Source organism: Thermobia domestica, chromosome 11, assembly GCF_964235325.1.
Source record: "Thermobia domestica chromosome 11, izTheDome1.hap1.1, whole genome shotgun sequence".
In the NCBI taxonomy this organism is placed as follows: domain Eukaryota; kingdom Metazoa; phylum Arthropoda; class Insecta; order Zygentoma; family Lepismatidae; genus Thermobia; species Thermobia domestica.
The window spans coordinates 267,468,027-267,483,856 of NC_137464.1; the positions used below are offsets into that span (position 1 = coordinate 267,468,027).

Below are 15,830 nucleotides of genomic sequence, written 5' to 3' on the forward strand. Positions count from 1 at the left end.
CTCGAACAATGCCAATGCTCGACAGAGATTCTTCATGGTTACACCTGAACTCTCCCGTGTTGTCAATGAGTTTACGAATCAGTTTGATGTAGACAGTGATAAAACCAGAGAGCATCATGAACTTGGGCCAAGTACAGTCAAGAAGCATTATCATGTTATAGACAAGATAAAGGAAGCAGTTTTGAAACACGGAAACCCATTTGCTGCTGTAGGTGACAATTTGTACAATATTATCACTCATACCTTCATCCCTGATGAGTATGTAAAAATGATCGTGAATGCAGATGAGAATGGCCAAAAAGGTGTAAGAAGAATACGTCTCGGAGCGAATCAATGGCACCAGTAAAGAAGGAGAACAACAAGATGTTTATGTCGGCAAATAAGATAACCAAAGTACAACTCCGAGACAAGACTGTGGATCTACAGGAGACCAGGAACTTATATGGCAGAATGATGGTCTTGGCAAGGTCGCCAGAGACATTAATCAGAAAGAGGCAATTGAGAACTACGAATTCACTGTGACACCAAGAGTTCTTTTTGCTCCAGATGGTACAATCTTGCCATGCCTTGACAAGTCGAAACTGATCAGTCTTGTCAGCAATTTGGCAACAGCAGAAACATTAAAGGAAGATGTGCACCCAGAGGATTGGATGGACACAACATCAGATGCTCCAAGCCGTAGGATCGCCCTAGTAGATGGGATGGTTCTTCTTCAGAAGATGGCCAAAAAACCAGCATCGATGGCGACGGTCAAAGATCTCGGTGCTTCCTTCAATAGCAGTCTTATGTCTCTCGTGGGAAATTATGATGAAATCATCCTTGTGTTTGATACATACAGAGAAGATTCTCTCAAAGGTGCTACTAGGTATAGAAGAAGACAAGGAAAAGCACCAATTCAGTATCAGATCAGAGATGACACAAACATTAAACACATCCCAATGAACAGGTTTCTTTCACATGACAAGATAAAGGCAGACCTGAGAAACTATCTTGCTGCTAAGATTCTAGAGTACAATAGTTCCTCACAAAAACTCATCATTACTTCTTCTTTAGGGCGACCAGGAGCAACAAAGATTTAGTGTTCGACGAAAACAATCATGAAGAAGCAGACACACTGTTGATCTACCAAGCTGTCCTGGCAACACAACGAAACTCGCCGGATGCAAAGATGGTTTTCTTTTCCCCAGATACTGATGTCCTGGTGTTAGTTATAGCTAACTATGACCTCATGCTGAAGAATACGTCGATTTCAATGGTCTCTGGAGTAATCGACATAGAGAAAATAAGAAGAGCCCTAGGGCCGGAAAGAGCAAACGCTTTGCCAGCTTTCCATGCATTCACTGGAGCCGACAACACTGAACAGTTCTCTCGTATAGGTAAAGCAACCTGGCTGCAAGCTTTCATAAAAGCAAACCCAGATGTGATCAGTTCATTGCAGATGCTTTCAACAGAAGCAGAAACGTCCGATACCATGTTGTCAAGTCTTGCCAGCTTCGACTGTGTAGCTTATTGCCCCAAAGGCATCTATATCGACAATATCATCGAACTGCGATGGCATCTATTTTGCAAGCATATGGCAGAAAGTGACAAGCTACCTCCCACACTAGAAGCTCTCAAACAGCATGTCCTCAGAGTCCACATCCAAGCCAGGCTGTTGGAACAGACTAACATCGCTATGCAAGATCATCAGCTGGATCCCACGAAGAATGACTACCACAAAGATTTGGATGGCCAGTTGAAACCAACCATGACAGATATTCTTCCAGCACCAAAGGCAATAATTGAGATAATTGTCAATGCAAAAAAACTGTTCTTCTGCAAGATGTCCTTGCAGAGCAAATAAGCATACGTTATCATGCATCGATCTTTGCCAGTGCGGCAGTGAGTGTACAAATGATGAGGACACACAAACACAGTATGAAACTGATGATGACAATGACGACGATGAATTGTAAAGACTCTGTAGTTGCTATAAAATTAAAAATATTAAACCCTATGTTGTTGGTGTCAGGAAATTTGTATAAAAAGCCATTTGATATAAATCAACATAGTTTGTGGCTTAATCTAGATCATTTATTTCGATACTATTGGATTCCCTAGTCCGGAAAATGCATGTTTATCTGTCAAAATTATATTTTTATGTTGTTTAGAAGCTCAGATATTAACAAAAATTGTTTTTACGTCAGCCATTTTGTAAAATCCAAGGTGGCGCCCACGTAGTAGTCGTAGAAAATGGAAACATTGTTTTTCTTGTTGGTTATACTATAAGCTTTCAGAAAATGTACACTTTTCATACTCTCCAACAATTTCCGGCGAAATTACATAGTGAACCTGACTAGAAATGTATTGGATCTTTTGATTTAAAAAAAAAAATAGCAACAGGGTTAATTTTCTATGTGATATTTCCAGAATGAATCTGCTACGCGTAGGAAAATGAAGCAGGTGAAAGCATGCTAATCACTGAGACAGCCCATGACATCTTGTGCAAAAACCGATGGCAGCATCAATTGTATAGGACGAAATCGAACGTTGATTGATCTGTCATGCAAACGATTAATGGATTTCACAACGCATATGTGATGTTTGTCTCTGGTGCATACTATCTGACGAATCATAAGAAACTAACAAGTGAAAAGTCGTTGGTTCACTGTGAAATGATAATAAAACGAAAATACAACAAAATCTCCTTTCTTAAATAACGGCTACAAAAGTATTGAGTACAAGATAACTGGCATAATTAAATAGAAACTTACTTGTAAAGTTCTTCGAGCCTTCCTGACTTATCAGACCGAAGGAAAGACTTGAGGTCATCCATTCGACTGACCTTTTGACCAGTACACAGGGACAGATGCTTGGAATACCCAGGAAGACCATGATCACGTCCTTCCATAACACGAAACCATCCTGCAACACAGAAAACGTCCAGAAAGATTATGTCCATGTGCTGGATAAAGATCAGAGCGTAGAAAGAAAAATCGAGATGGGGAATATATCAAAGCTCAAAGGACACAAACAACACGATCTTTACTAGAAATAGTTTTAAAAATCATTCAAATTGCGATTTTGTACCATGTAAACTTGTGAATTTTATAGGTGAAAGATTTTTATCTAATATCAACTCTTGGTAACAACCATTTACTTCAATGGTTCCCAACCTTCTTTGATTTGTGACACCATTTGCTGTACGCTTACGACGTGCGACTCAATTGTTGATTTTTATTAAATAATATAAATTATAATACGGTAGTAGTGGCGTACGTAGTTTTATCAAGAGAAGTTGATACATTCAATCTCATATCTTTTCAGGACTGATTTTATGACTAGTGTCAGGTAGTTGAATACTGAGTGTTCGGAACAGTTCTTGTTTTGTTCGTATGTGTGTGAGCCACTCTGAAACGTGCTATTGCAATATATATAGACAAAGGCAGTTCCTACAAACTTATCCCGGATAAACTTATATAAAACTAAGTTTATCCGGGATAAGTTTGTAGGAACTGCCTTTGTCCAGCTAGATGTTTTCTTGTGGTGATACACTAGCGAAGACATGTACAAATCCAAATCCCACAGTGCAATTGGAGGCACGGATTCAAGAGGTTATTGGGAACATCCCTACTGACCTTTTCAGAAAAGTATCAATTGTATCCCTGATCATCTAAGGAAGCTGGTTTGTTTTCTTATATAAAGAAGAACATGTGGATCTTACCTGATAAATAAGAATCAATATAGCTTAACTTACAACAGTTTTTTAATACCTGTTTACTTCCCACCTACCACATAGAAATATGAAATGGTCGCCTACCTTTAGATGACTGTAGTCCAGGATTTGATGCTGATGACGTGACAGCGTTCAGCAGAAGTCTTCGCAGGTGGGTCTGCGATGCAGATTCGTTAGCAATCTATTAAAAAGAAGAAAAATCATGGAAAAGGCAACATAATATACTTTATAAGAGAATGCGTACAGTTGCTACAAATAAGGTATCTTTTAAACGACAGCGTCGTTTTCACATTAGGAAAGGAAAGGCCTTTTTCAATGGTATATTACTATCCTAATGGTTAATATATTTTTAAAAAATCTTAAATTTAGGGCAGCTGTTGTCTCTGGAATCCTCAGTGACGCTCTTGCTTTCAAGATGTTTATCATACGTTCGTACGTTCTCTCTACAAGATTCCAATACTGAAATATTATCTAAAAATACTTTTTGCAGAGCTTTATCCGACACTGCATAGTATCAAGGTGCTGACTGCCACGAGACCGAAAAAAAGTTGCTAGACGCAACATTACCGGACGCCAAGAAGCATGAAATAAACTAGATGATCCTTAGGATCGTGTTGTTCAGACCAACACATAATAAAGGTAAACAGGTCTCTGTATGTACACTCATGTCCAACATTATTGTCACATGGTTATAAATATGTTGTTGTACGAATATAATTTGATAACGAATTCGCCCGGTATTTCTTATAATGTTAGTATGTGTATAATTGGCAAAGACAAGTATGTGGTAAATTTCATGTCAAAAAAGCAGTAAATAAGAACAGTAAAACGAAAATAAAATTTTCTTGTCCATTTAGTTACATTTTATTTTACTCATTATGATTTTCGTATTTATAATTCTTTTCCTATGAAATTTATCACAAATATAAATTTCCTGATTATACACATAATATAAGTATTAAAAGTGCAATCAAAAATCTGCAAAATTATCAAATTATATTCTTACAAGAAGACAGTTATAGATATGCGACAATAATTTTGGACATGAGTGTACTTTCAGTTTTGTCAGGGAGCGGTGCGTACAAAATTGGTACGATTTATGTATTCTCACTTGAACTCCCTATGTCAGAATGAACTGTGTACAGCTGCGCAAATTGTTTCGAGCAGCTCTTGAAAGTTCTATCAAAAAAGCACTGCTGGCTGTACCTCACAAGGGAAGTTCAGGAGAAAGCACTCGCCTGCAGAGAAACTAAGCATGCCATTTGAAGTCCCAATTTATGCTGATTATAACAAGCTAATAAAATTCCTGTACTGTTGAGAACGGTTCGAGATATTCAACTTGGAAGTTTATATGATAAAATGAGGATATACGCATGTATACGTGTTAAGTACAACATAATTAGTAACGAATATTGACATACGAATTGAAAGCTATCAGAAGTAACAGAAAAAAAGTGTTTCGCAATAACTAACGGGTTTGTTAGATACAATTAGTCATTACATTGTTCACAATAATCATAGGTTAGAGGCGAAAATTGATCACTGTTGTTCTTCTGTTTTATGAAGAAATGACGCAGGTAAAATACTCCCTTGCACCATGAACATTTTATATGTGCAATTGTGTTGCATCCATCAAGAGAACAGTTCGCAGAACCAAAGCAAAAAGCAAATTCGACAAGTGATTCAAAAGTTATAGGCCTATAATTTGTTCGTAACCTGCCTTGCAGAACGCAAACTGAAACAATCCAATGTATCGCGGTGATCGCAAGTGATTCCTATGGACACGAACTTTATTTGATTGTTTTGTTGGTACATTATAACGTCCAGATGAAGATTCATACTATGTAAAAATCTCCTGCCATAATCTTTGATTGAGCGGAATCAAAACACATCAAATGGTTGCACAAATCGTGTGCAATTTTTTGGTATATTCTCAATCATTAGGTCTTTGCCATCCGTCATGCAACTTGTAATGGACAATTTGTCTGTGAATGGACCCCAGTGATCAAGCAATAGCAAGTTCAAACCATCAGGCTTCGCCATGGGAGAGAATACTTAACGCATTCAAACGTGCATCCACTCATTTTCTCATATAAATTTGCAAGCTGAATATCTCGAACAGTTCTCAACGTACAGGAGTCTTATTACCTGTTCTAATCAGCATGAATTAATCCTTCAAATGACATGCTTATTTCTCTGCAGGCGAGTGCTTCTCCCACTTTCCTTGTCAGCTGGCTTCAGACCATCATATCCATTAAATAATACAATAAAACAATTAATATAAACAATGAAATGTGCAAATTGTACATATAACAGAAAAGATAATCCCTTTATAAATATCCAAGTGTATGTCGTTCCACTTAGTGAGCAACTTTGTAACTTATAGGATGCCACATAGATTTGCTGTGATGATTACTAAATTAATCCCTACACAGAGAAAAATCCGTTCTCCGGACAGCGGTATATTGTACAAATATACAGTATCCTCTTGCTTACTATAGAAATCAGTACGGAGCATAGGTTATCCGTATGCTACATAGGCACTGCCCTTAGCTGTTACATTATGCCGTTACAGGATGTCTGACATCTAACAGTTTTCCGTATATCACATGCATATACTTATGTTACCTTCGTCAGCTATATGTTATATACGTCCATTTGTATGTGAGATCCTGACCGCCTACATTGTTTCATACGGAAAATACGTATATATGGAACACTTATACAGCAAGTATTATAAAACATGCGTTTTCAGTTATACATCTGTTGTACATTAAATCCAAAAACTACAGGAATTACACATGTAACCTATCTTTTTAAGTACGCCACCTACATTTTTTTCTCAGTGTACTAAATTAATTAATAATCATAAATTTAGTATGAGGGATTTATTCCTCTCTTTCCAAATACAGTTTCTCCCAGGCTCGTGGCAGTCAGCACCTTCATATTTGCAATCAGCGACAGTCGTGGCAATCAGCACTTTCATATTTGCAATCAGCGACAGTCGTGGCAATCAGCACCAATAATTGGCTGTGGCAGTCAGCACCCGTGGCAATCAGCACCTATCCGATCAGGCAGAAGGGACTCCAAGTGTTTCCAACCTACTATTTTGTTACCGAAAAACCGAAATGAAGTATTAACTTTATTTTATAAGAAACCAAAGATAAAGAAAATATACGGTAGAAAACAGGGTAGGCCCGGCCTCAGAACCTGATAATACTCTTCGCCATTGGGTATGACGAGAACAATGTGTAACGATTCCAGTGGCCTACTCAATCGCCTGATTTGAACCCCGTGGAACATCTGTGGGATTAATTTGAGCGGCGTTTAAGGTCCAGACCAACTAGTTCAAATTCACCTCCCGCACTTGGAACCGCCTTGCAGGATAAGTGGGTTGCCATCTCATCTGATACCTATCAGCAACTGGTGGAAAGCCTTTCTCGGAGGATACTTGCTATGATCCAGGTCAAAGGAGGCCCTACCCGATATTAGGTACGTCATGATCTGTTTCATTCCGATTCTGACTTCACGCTTCAATAAGGTAGCATACTGAAGATAATAATAATAATAATATGTATGTATGTATGTATGTGTGTATGTATGTATGTAAAGTGAGTTATCACTGTAATGTCGCATTCTGAGAATTTTTTTTTACTACGTAAAAGCCACGGCCCTCCGAAAAAAGTCACGGACTCCGCTATAACAATCTGCTCTATGTACTTGCTGGTTTTACATGGCCTAATTATTACTTACATCTTATAGCTTGCAAACAAATAAAACACTGTTCTGACCAGAGCAGAATGAAATATATTAAAAACTATACTTTCTTATTTGAATTTTTCCGGGAGAAGTCAACAATTTCTTCTGTAAAATCATTAATAATAGGCGACTTACTAAATAAAAACAAAATCGTTCAGAAACTTATAATTTTCATAAGTAACTACCCGTATTTGATGATGTAGTAGGAAAATAACACATCTCTCTTAGGAATTTTCCATAAAATCAATTTAGTTCTAATTCGCTGAGGAGGGTGGCCATTAAAATTCCACATATACGAACAAACTTCTCCAAAGAAATATATTATGTATACCATTTAAAGATTATAAGATCTGTGTTTATCCGCTTGCAACGTTGTATACCAGTGCAACTTTAAACGTTTAGGTCATTGATTTATAGGATGATTTATTTTTATTATTAATGATTGTACAGAAGAAATTGTTGACTTCTCCCGGAAAAATTCAAATAAGAAAGTATAGTTTTTAATATATTTCATTCTGCTCTGGTCAGAACGGTGTTTTATTTGTTAAGCTACTTATCCAGAGCTATGGAGTTTGTTCTTATAGCTTGCCCTGAATTGGTCCAGGAAAAACACAAACTGAAAGCAAACACATTGAGCAAGACCAAAAGCAGTGAGTATTTCTATACTGAATATAAATGAGCCGATAGATCTACGCTAGAGTTCACACTGTGACTAAGAAAATCTGTTAAATATTGCACCATATCAAGCGGTAGAACATTAGTTATAGTGACTCAAAATATATAGTATACTGTACTATTGTTAATTAGTTTATTATAAGCAATTGGATTCTTAGGATTTATTGTATGGGCCCACCATATGTTCACTGTTGGCATAGACGTTGATATCCCTGAATACAGTAGAAACTCGATTAACCGTCACCCTCGGAACCGGGACCATGACGGTTAAGCGAATAGACGGATAACAGAAATATCGTTATAAACCTCTACAGTAAGTAGATTTAAAAGGTTCTGGAAGAAATAAATAACCTTATACAAGTGAATAATACTTATAATGATTGAACAGGACCAGAGTAAACCGTATTCCTTCCATGTTACACTAATATAGGTTCATCTTGAAAATAATTCATAACAGTTTGGAATTTAATTTCTGGCATCTTGAGTGTTTCAAGTCCATGTTTTCTCCATAAGGGTTTCAGTACTGTACCAAGTTTTTGTGTGGAAACTAGCATGACCGGAAGTGACGCATGACTATTTCAGTCCATTTCGCTTACACTTTATTCCGTGCTCTGCACGGCGCACGCCGTCAATTACGGCACATTTAACGTACAGTATTGTCCGGAGCAGTGACGGATAACAGAGAGTGACGGTTAATCGAGTTTCTACTGTACTTCGTTTTTATTGTCAGCTATATCCAGTGTAGCTACTAATGTCTTTAAAAAAAAGTATTCGTTTAGAGAAATGTGTTCAACACGCTGGGGAATACGTCGATGTGTAACTTTATAAAAACTATGACATACAATAGATGTTACATGAAAAAAAATATGCTGTTCTAATTAACACATTCTTGAAGAAACAGTTTTGAAGTTGGAGTGATACTTCCCACGCATACTGTATACCTAAGTCCTTACAGAGTAAATAGTGACAACGAAAGAAATAACCTGCAGATGAAAATAACTTACTAGATGAGGAGGCGTCATAGATTCAAAGACATGAAGTCCAGCTACACCGATGCTGCTGAAGGCCCCTGGATGAACAGCACTCGAATACCACGGGGAGTAGCCATGATCCAGTAGACTCACGTTGTATCTCAGCATTGACGACTGATGACAAGGTACAATACAGTTTCTGAATTAACAACACTGACAAATAGAGCTAGTTAAAGTCATTAAACAGAAATACATTTCACAATAACTCGCATACTCTGGAACAGAATCAGAAGTGATTCGTGAGAAAGTCCCATATGTAAAAAATATTTTTCTTCAAACTAAAAGAAGAAAATATGCTTAATGTAGTCTGTTAATTGTTCTGATTTATACAACAATAACTACATTAGATATTCTAAAAATAACTCAAAACTATTTTAAAAATATCTAAAAATATGCAACTGTTCTCTAGATCTTAAGTATTTAATTCTAAAAATTTGAGTGGATCTCGTTGTTTTGCTCGGTAGTTGTTTTAGCAGTCAATGTTTTGTCCGTAAATTGTGAGCATGACAAGCATATAGAACTTCCCGAAAGGGGATAGAACCAGAAACATAATATCAAAAAATTGCCCTTTCCAACTTTTTGCTGAGGGGCTGAGGGAATGATAGTTATGCAGCATTTCATATAAGTACCTTATTTCAAATATGTAAAACAGTAATGACAGTCGACAACACAATATACACACATCTTCTTATCTTCACTTTTAATTGCTAACTTCAATTGCAATTAACAATTACAAATTTCAATTGCTCAACTGCAATTAGCAATTAAATGTTTCAATTGTATCTTTGCGATTGACAATTAACACCTACAAGTTTTAATTCCCTTGTGACCAATTAATATATAATTTTATGATTCAATTCAATGGCAATTGATATTAATTGCAAAGGACAAAAACAAATATAACTGTAATTGCAAAATAAATAAAGTGCAATTAATTTTCAGAGCAATTACTTTCAATTGATTGATTAATTGCAATTGATTTTAATTGATTAATACCTAACACTCATCCGTATTAGTAATGCAATCTGATTTGTTGATCAGTTATTACTCTAAACCCTAGGATTGGCAATTATGAGTAACAGCCTAAGGTCATTGGTTTAAAATTATTGTTGGTGTAATCTGATTGGTTGACCAATTAACACTATGAACCTTAGAACTGTAGTCACAATTCATAGTCTGAGATCATTGGGGAAAGTTATCTTTGACGAAACCTGATCAGTTGTAAGCAAAAAAATAAAAAAAAAATCTTATTGATCGAAAATATTTTCGCAAATATAATTCCATTCACGAGTAAAAATGCAAAAGATATATTTGAAAGTCACACGTTATGTTTCACTCCTTAATTTGGATCTGTATCAGCAATTTCTACCAATTTATTTGCAATATCAGCTATTTATTTATGTTTGGCTTGAAGCCTGGTAAGTACTTACTAAAATGAAATGATATACCCATGAATTTCACACTTTGAACCTTAGAATTAAGAGGGAGAAGGAGTGCGCCACAGCGGCCGGAATATTGGTGTTCAATTTAACATGGGATCTCAACCATTTTTTAGGCAAATCACGGTTTCATTTCGTTCTTTCGCAAAAATGTCTCAGTAGCGCACTAAATATGATGCATCTCATTTTAAAGGTGCAATTTGAACGCTGTGCGTGATATTTTCTTCTTATAAATACAGATAATTATAATCCAAATTCCCATAAGAAAATGATCAAAATCAGACGGAAAAGTCTTCTGTTTTTTTACAGTAAGGAAAAGAGCTAAAAACTCCGGACTTTTTTGAGAATGGAGTACAATCTTTGTATTTGTGCGCTGCTGTACTATTTTTTCGCTGTTTCCAAAGACATCCATTTCACAATCGATGAGAAATTATATCCTTCATAATTGAATCTACAGAAATCAGAAATCAGATTTTTTCGTGTTCATGTACTTGGCCGTATAACTGCTAGATGGCACTATAGTCATTCCTCATCCCCCTTTCCTTCTCAGCGGGAGCCAGTCCTTTTGAAAATCTACTTTGAACATCTTAACAGGGGCGGGAGGAAGGAAATCATTGTGAAGAACAGGAACTTCAAACACGAGGAATGGCAAAATTTATGACCTCTTTGGTTGATGGTTTCTGTTTCAGCAGTACAGTGTGTTTGTAGATGGTTTCTGTGAGAAGAAGTAATTTGTGTTTGTAGCGATAAAGTCAACCTTTCGACAAAAATTTGTGAAGGAGAAGCCGAACCAAAGTCTTCGTTTATCTATTCCAAGAAAGAAATGAAAACTTCCTGCAGGCTAAGAATATACATGCAAGAGAGAAAATAAGATACATTATTATAATCTTTAGGATAGATTAATTCCCGAGATATTCTTTGTTTACCTGTCAAAAAATCAAGAATAATATGGTATAAAGCTCTTTCATCAGCTTCCATCGTACAACATACTAGACACACACATTTATATACATACATACATACATATATATATATATATATATATATATATATATATATATATATATATATATATATATATATATATAGTGGCGGATCCAGGATATGATCAAGGGAGGAGGTAAACCATAGTTTGCCTCTTTATCCAGAGTAAACAGGATTGAAGCCCATTTTATCCAGTGTATACCTGAGCGTCAAGGGGGGGAGGGGGCTATAGCCTCTATAGCCACCCTTGGATCCGCGCCTGTATATGTATACTATTTACAGTGCCGGAGTTACGTGTAAGCGAAACGAGCTATAGCTTAGGGCCCCGCTCTCTTGGGGGCCCCAAAATCTAAAGAAAAATTGGATTTCTAAAATATAAGAAAATTTAAAAAAATAAAGTAAAATTTATATATACGTAGCAACAGTGCTTCCTGCTGTGTAGCCTACGTTCGTGTAATTAATAGGGCTCCTTCTACCAGTCTGCTTCCTAAATTATCTCTAGTTTTTTCATTGCTGTATGTAGGGTGCGTATGTTCATCTGGACACATAAAGGACCCCATTACCTTCAACAGCTTGGGGCCCCACTAAACCTAAATCCGACTCTGACTATTTATGCATGTTTGCTCCCTCTTTTTTCGAAGCAGTGCTTCTTTGATATTGCTTCCAATTTCGGCAGGTTTTACCAAGGGGGGAAGAGTCCTTACTCATTCCAGGCATTCAAACTAGGGACTGGATTACTTGCTTCCAACATTCTGTCCCCCATGTTTCCCGGTCTGAATCAATTGTCTAAAGCCCATAAAACATTCAAATTCATATGTAGATGTTGCTCATCAGTGTCGATACCTAAATATTTCTCAATCAACGGTAGGGGTGTTTGGTATCCTCAATCTGTCTCCCTCTTATTAGCGGAGCGGTAGTAATATTCGGTAGTAATTCTTTTAAAAAAATGTTTTTTAATGTATGTAGTAACGCATAGGAAACTAAATTTTTATATACCCTAGTAGTATAGAAACGTACCATACGGTACCTTACCAAAATAAACACCCTATGCCAAGGACGCAAACATTAACAATAATAAAAAAAGATAATAATAAACATTTTAAAGATATTCTTTCATTAATCAAGTCGCACTTAAAAGTTTAAAAAAAATGTTTATGCGTGACTAAAAAAAAAAAAAAGGGATGCGCTCTCATATAGGCTTACAGTTACTTTATAAATTCTTAAAATGACGCACTCCATTCTTTTTATTTAGTCTTGCATAAACAAAATTATTTTTAACTTTTTAGTGGGAATTTATTAACAAAAGAATGTCTTTAAAAGGTGTCTTATCATTTTTTTTAATTCGTTGGACACCTTTTCCAAATCCTAAAGTGATATGCAACCAGGGATACCAGGGCTGGTTAAAGGCTAGTATTTATTTTAGGATAAGGAAGTTGAAAATAAAAAACATATTAAAATTTGCTTTTAAAATAAATAGATATATTGCAAAGTATGAAAGTAAGAATGGAATATTGTATTGTCACCGGACTTACATCGCTCTGCAACAGTTCTTAGTTCTATGACGTCAGGAAATAAGTTCAATTTATACGAACACTTATTTAATGTTTGAAACAAACACCTGTTACATCCTTGTACACTCATGTCTAAAATGATTGTCGCATTTCTATAACTGTCTTCTTGTAAAAATATCATGTAATAATGATTTTGCAGGAGACTTTTAATACTGATACTATGTGTACAATCGGGAAATATATGTGGTAAATTTCATAGGAAAATACAGTAATTATAAATACGAAGATTAGAATGAGTAAAATAAAATGTTGCTAAATGGACACGAAAGTTTTGTTTTTGTTTTATTGTTCTTATTTACTGCTCTTTTGACATGAAATTTGCCAGATACATGTCTTTGCCGATTGTACGCATACTAACATTATAAGAAATACCAGGTGAATTCGTTATCAAATTATATTCCTACAATAACATATTTATAGACATGCAACAATAATTTTGGACATGAGTGACACATCTTTTAATTCTATTGTTAATGAAGTGGTCTATTTCCCCCAATAAAAACCAACACCAAGCAGGGCATGTGCTCCCTCCTGTCCTTCTAAGCCGGCCCCCAAGGCTGAATGTAACATTGCGTCTTTTTCCTGTTATAATAGGAAAAACTCAGGATGGTCAGCAACTGGTATCGAACCCAGGACCATTCGAATGTGAAGGCGAGAGAGAGGGTAAATCTGGTGGTCATATTTTGAAAAGAAAATAAGGAAATGGACTCCACTAAAAAATGATTCACATTGTCAATACATTTCAATTCTTTGTCTGGGTTTTCTGCCTTTCAATTCCAAGTTTTTTTTTTTTTTTTTTTTTTAACCACGAAGGCTCTAAATAAATTAGAATATCGACTCTCCCGTGTGTGTGTGTGTGTTTTTTTTTTTAATTTTAATATTGGCATGGTTCTTCATTTTATATCAGATTCTTCCCGCACTATTCTGTTATTTACCATAGGTAGAATCCTTTGAGAAAGAGACAGACGACAAGTGTTTTAGTTCTCTATGGTATGTTTGTGACCGTTGTAGATATTTGAGTGGCTCTCTGACAGGGAGCTGACGGCTGATATCATGTTGGTCCCTCTTATTTATTTGTTTCTTCAGTTCTGTTTCTCTTTTAGCCAAAAAGAAAAGAATTTCACTCTTCTGTCCCATTTACAGCCGTAACCATCCCCCTCCTACGCTGTCCAACTTTGACCACATGCAGGGGAAAACGAAGGAAAAGGACGGCGGACGGGTGCATTTGCTTTGACGGCATTTCAGCGACAACCCCATCTGTTGCCAAAATAAGGAAACACTTTGCACTGCGATATCTTCGATTTGTCAAGGTCACTTGACTCCCGCCGGCTCTTAAGAAAAAAAAATGAAACGAAATCTTTACTTTTACGTTCCACGGTTATGGCGGTTAGGCTAAAGGAAACGGTGATGATGAGAGATGAGTGAAATGGTGGAATGAAGAAAGTGAGAGGAAACGGGAGAATACCGAGAAAACCCTCGAGCACGGTGTTTGTCCACCACAAAGTCCACACGGCGTAGGCTGGGATCGAACCAGGGACGCCAATCTTAGGATTGTAGTCACGATTGATAATCTAAGCTCATTACTGTAGTCAACTAATTCAAAATGATTTATTTTGTCAATCGAATAGTTATAAATCCGATAAAGTTCGACGTTTAATCATTAAACGTTTTTCTTATCAATATTTCTGCCTAAGAATGTTTGTTTTGCTAAATATGTAGTTGAGATTTTAATCTGAAAGATTAAGATTTTGTAGTTGCCGAAAAATTCGTTTCACATTCTGTGTGTGAATATTTTCTGCTTACAGTGTTTTGTTTAGATACTTTTCCAAAGTTATCGTTTGAAATTTTTCGGTTTAAGTCTTTGTTTGAAAATTTTTGCACTTAATGAAATCTTTTTAGTCTGATTTTTTTTTTAGTTTAAAACTTTAATTTAAATATTTTTAGTTTAAAAATTTCTTGTGAAAATTTTTGCATTCTGAAATTCTTTTGTTTGAAAAGTTTTGCACTTCCTGATTTTCCAAGTTTGAAAACTGTTAATGAAAATTTTTAGTGTGAACTGTTATAGTTTGAAAATTTCTTGTTCGAAATGTTCACACTCAGTGACATTATTTTTGTTTGAAGTGTTTATCATTCACGGAAATAATTTTATTTGAAAATTTTTGTTTGTTTTTTTAACTTTCAAATTTTTTGTTTGAAAAGTTTTCCTCTCACTGAAATTAAACAATTTCATAATTTGCGTGATCAAGCAATTTCAAGTAAGCATGCTTAGACTATTGTTAAACAACTCACCTGTCCCAGAGTAATGGGTAGGAATTCGCTGTACGTGATGTGTTGAATTTCAGCTGTGACAATTCTTTTGGTTTCCTGGAAGATTCTGTTGTCTTTCCACCAAGGATTGAGCTCTCCCAGCCGCTCGGCCAGGCGATTGTGTTCCAACAGCCACAGCAAGCGGACGCTTTCTATTTCCGGGGGGCTACACCTACAATTACAAGAAATGTGTTAAAATATTCCAAATGGAGACGTTGAATAAATTGTATGATTTCTTCGCCTTATATTTTATATATTATTTTTCACTGAGCGTACTATTTTCATATGAGGAGCTTATTTTCAAAAGGAAACATTTTCATCTCCAGTTTTCTTTCTTTTTTTCTTCGAA

General features: G+C 35.9%; 1 protein-coding gene across 1 annotated transcript in view; it reads right to left on the minus strand.

The window, feature by feature from the left end:
- LOC145665066 (uncharacterized) overlaps positions 1 to 15,830 on the minus strand; it is a 133,938-nt gene that overhangs the window by 82,951 nt on the left and 35,157 nt on the right. The window contains exons 7-10 of the mRNA XM_081732326.1: positions 15,464 to 15,653; positions 9,154 to 9,294; positions 3,800 to 3,896; positions 2,754 to 2,904 (exon numbers count right to left, since the gene is read on the minus strand). Coding sequence (XP_081588452.1) covers positions 2,754 to 2,904; positions 3,800 to 3,896; positions 9,154 to 9,294; positions 15,464 to 15,653 — 579 coding nt within the window. The remainder of the gene's footprint in view (positions 1 to 2,753; positions 2,905 to 3,799; positions 3,897 to 9,153; positions 9,295 to 15,463; positions 15,654 to 15,830) is intronic.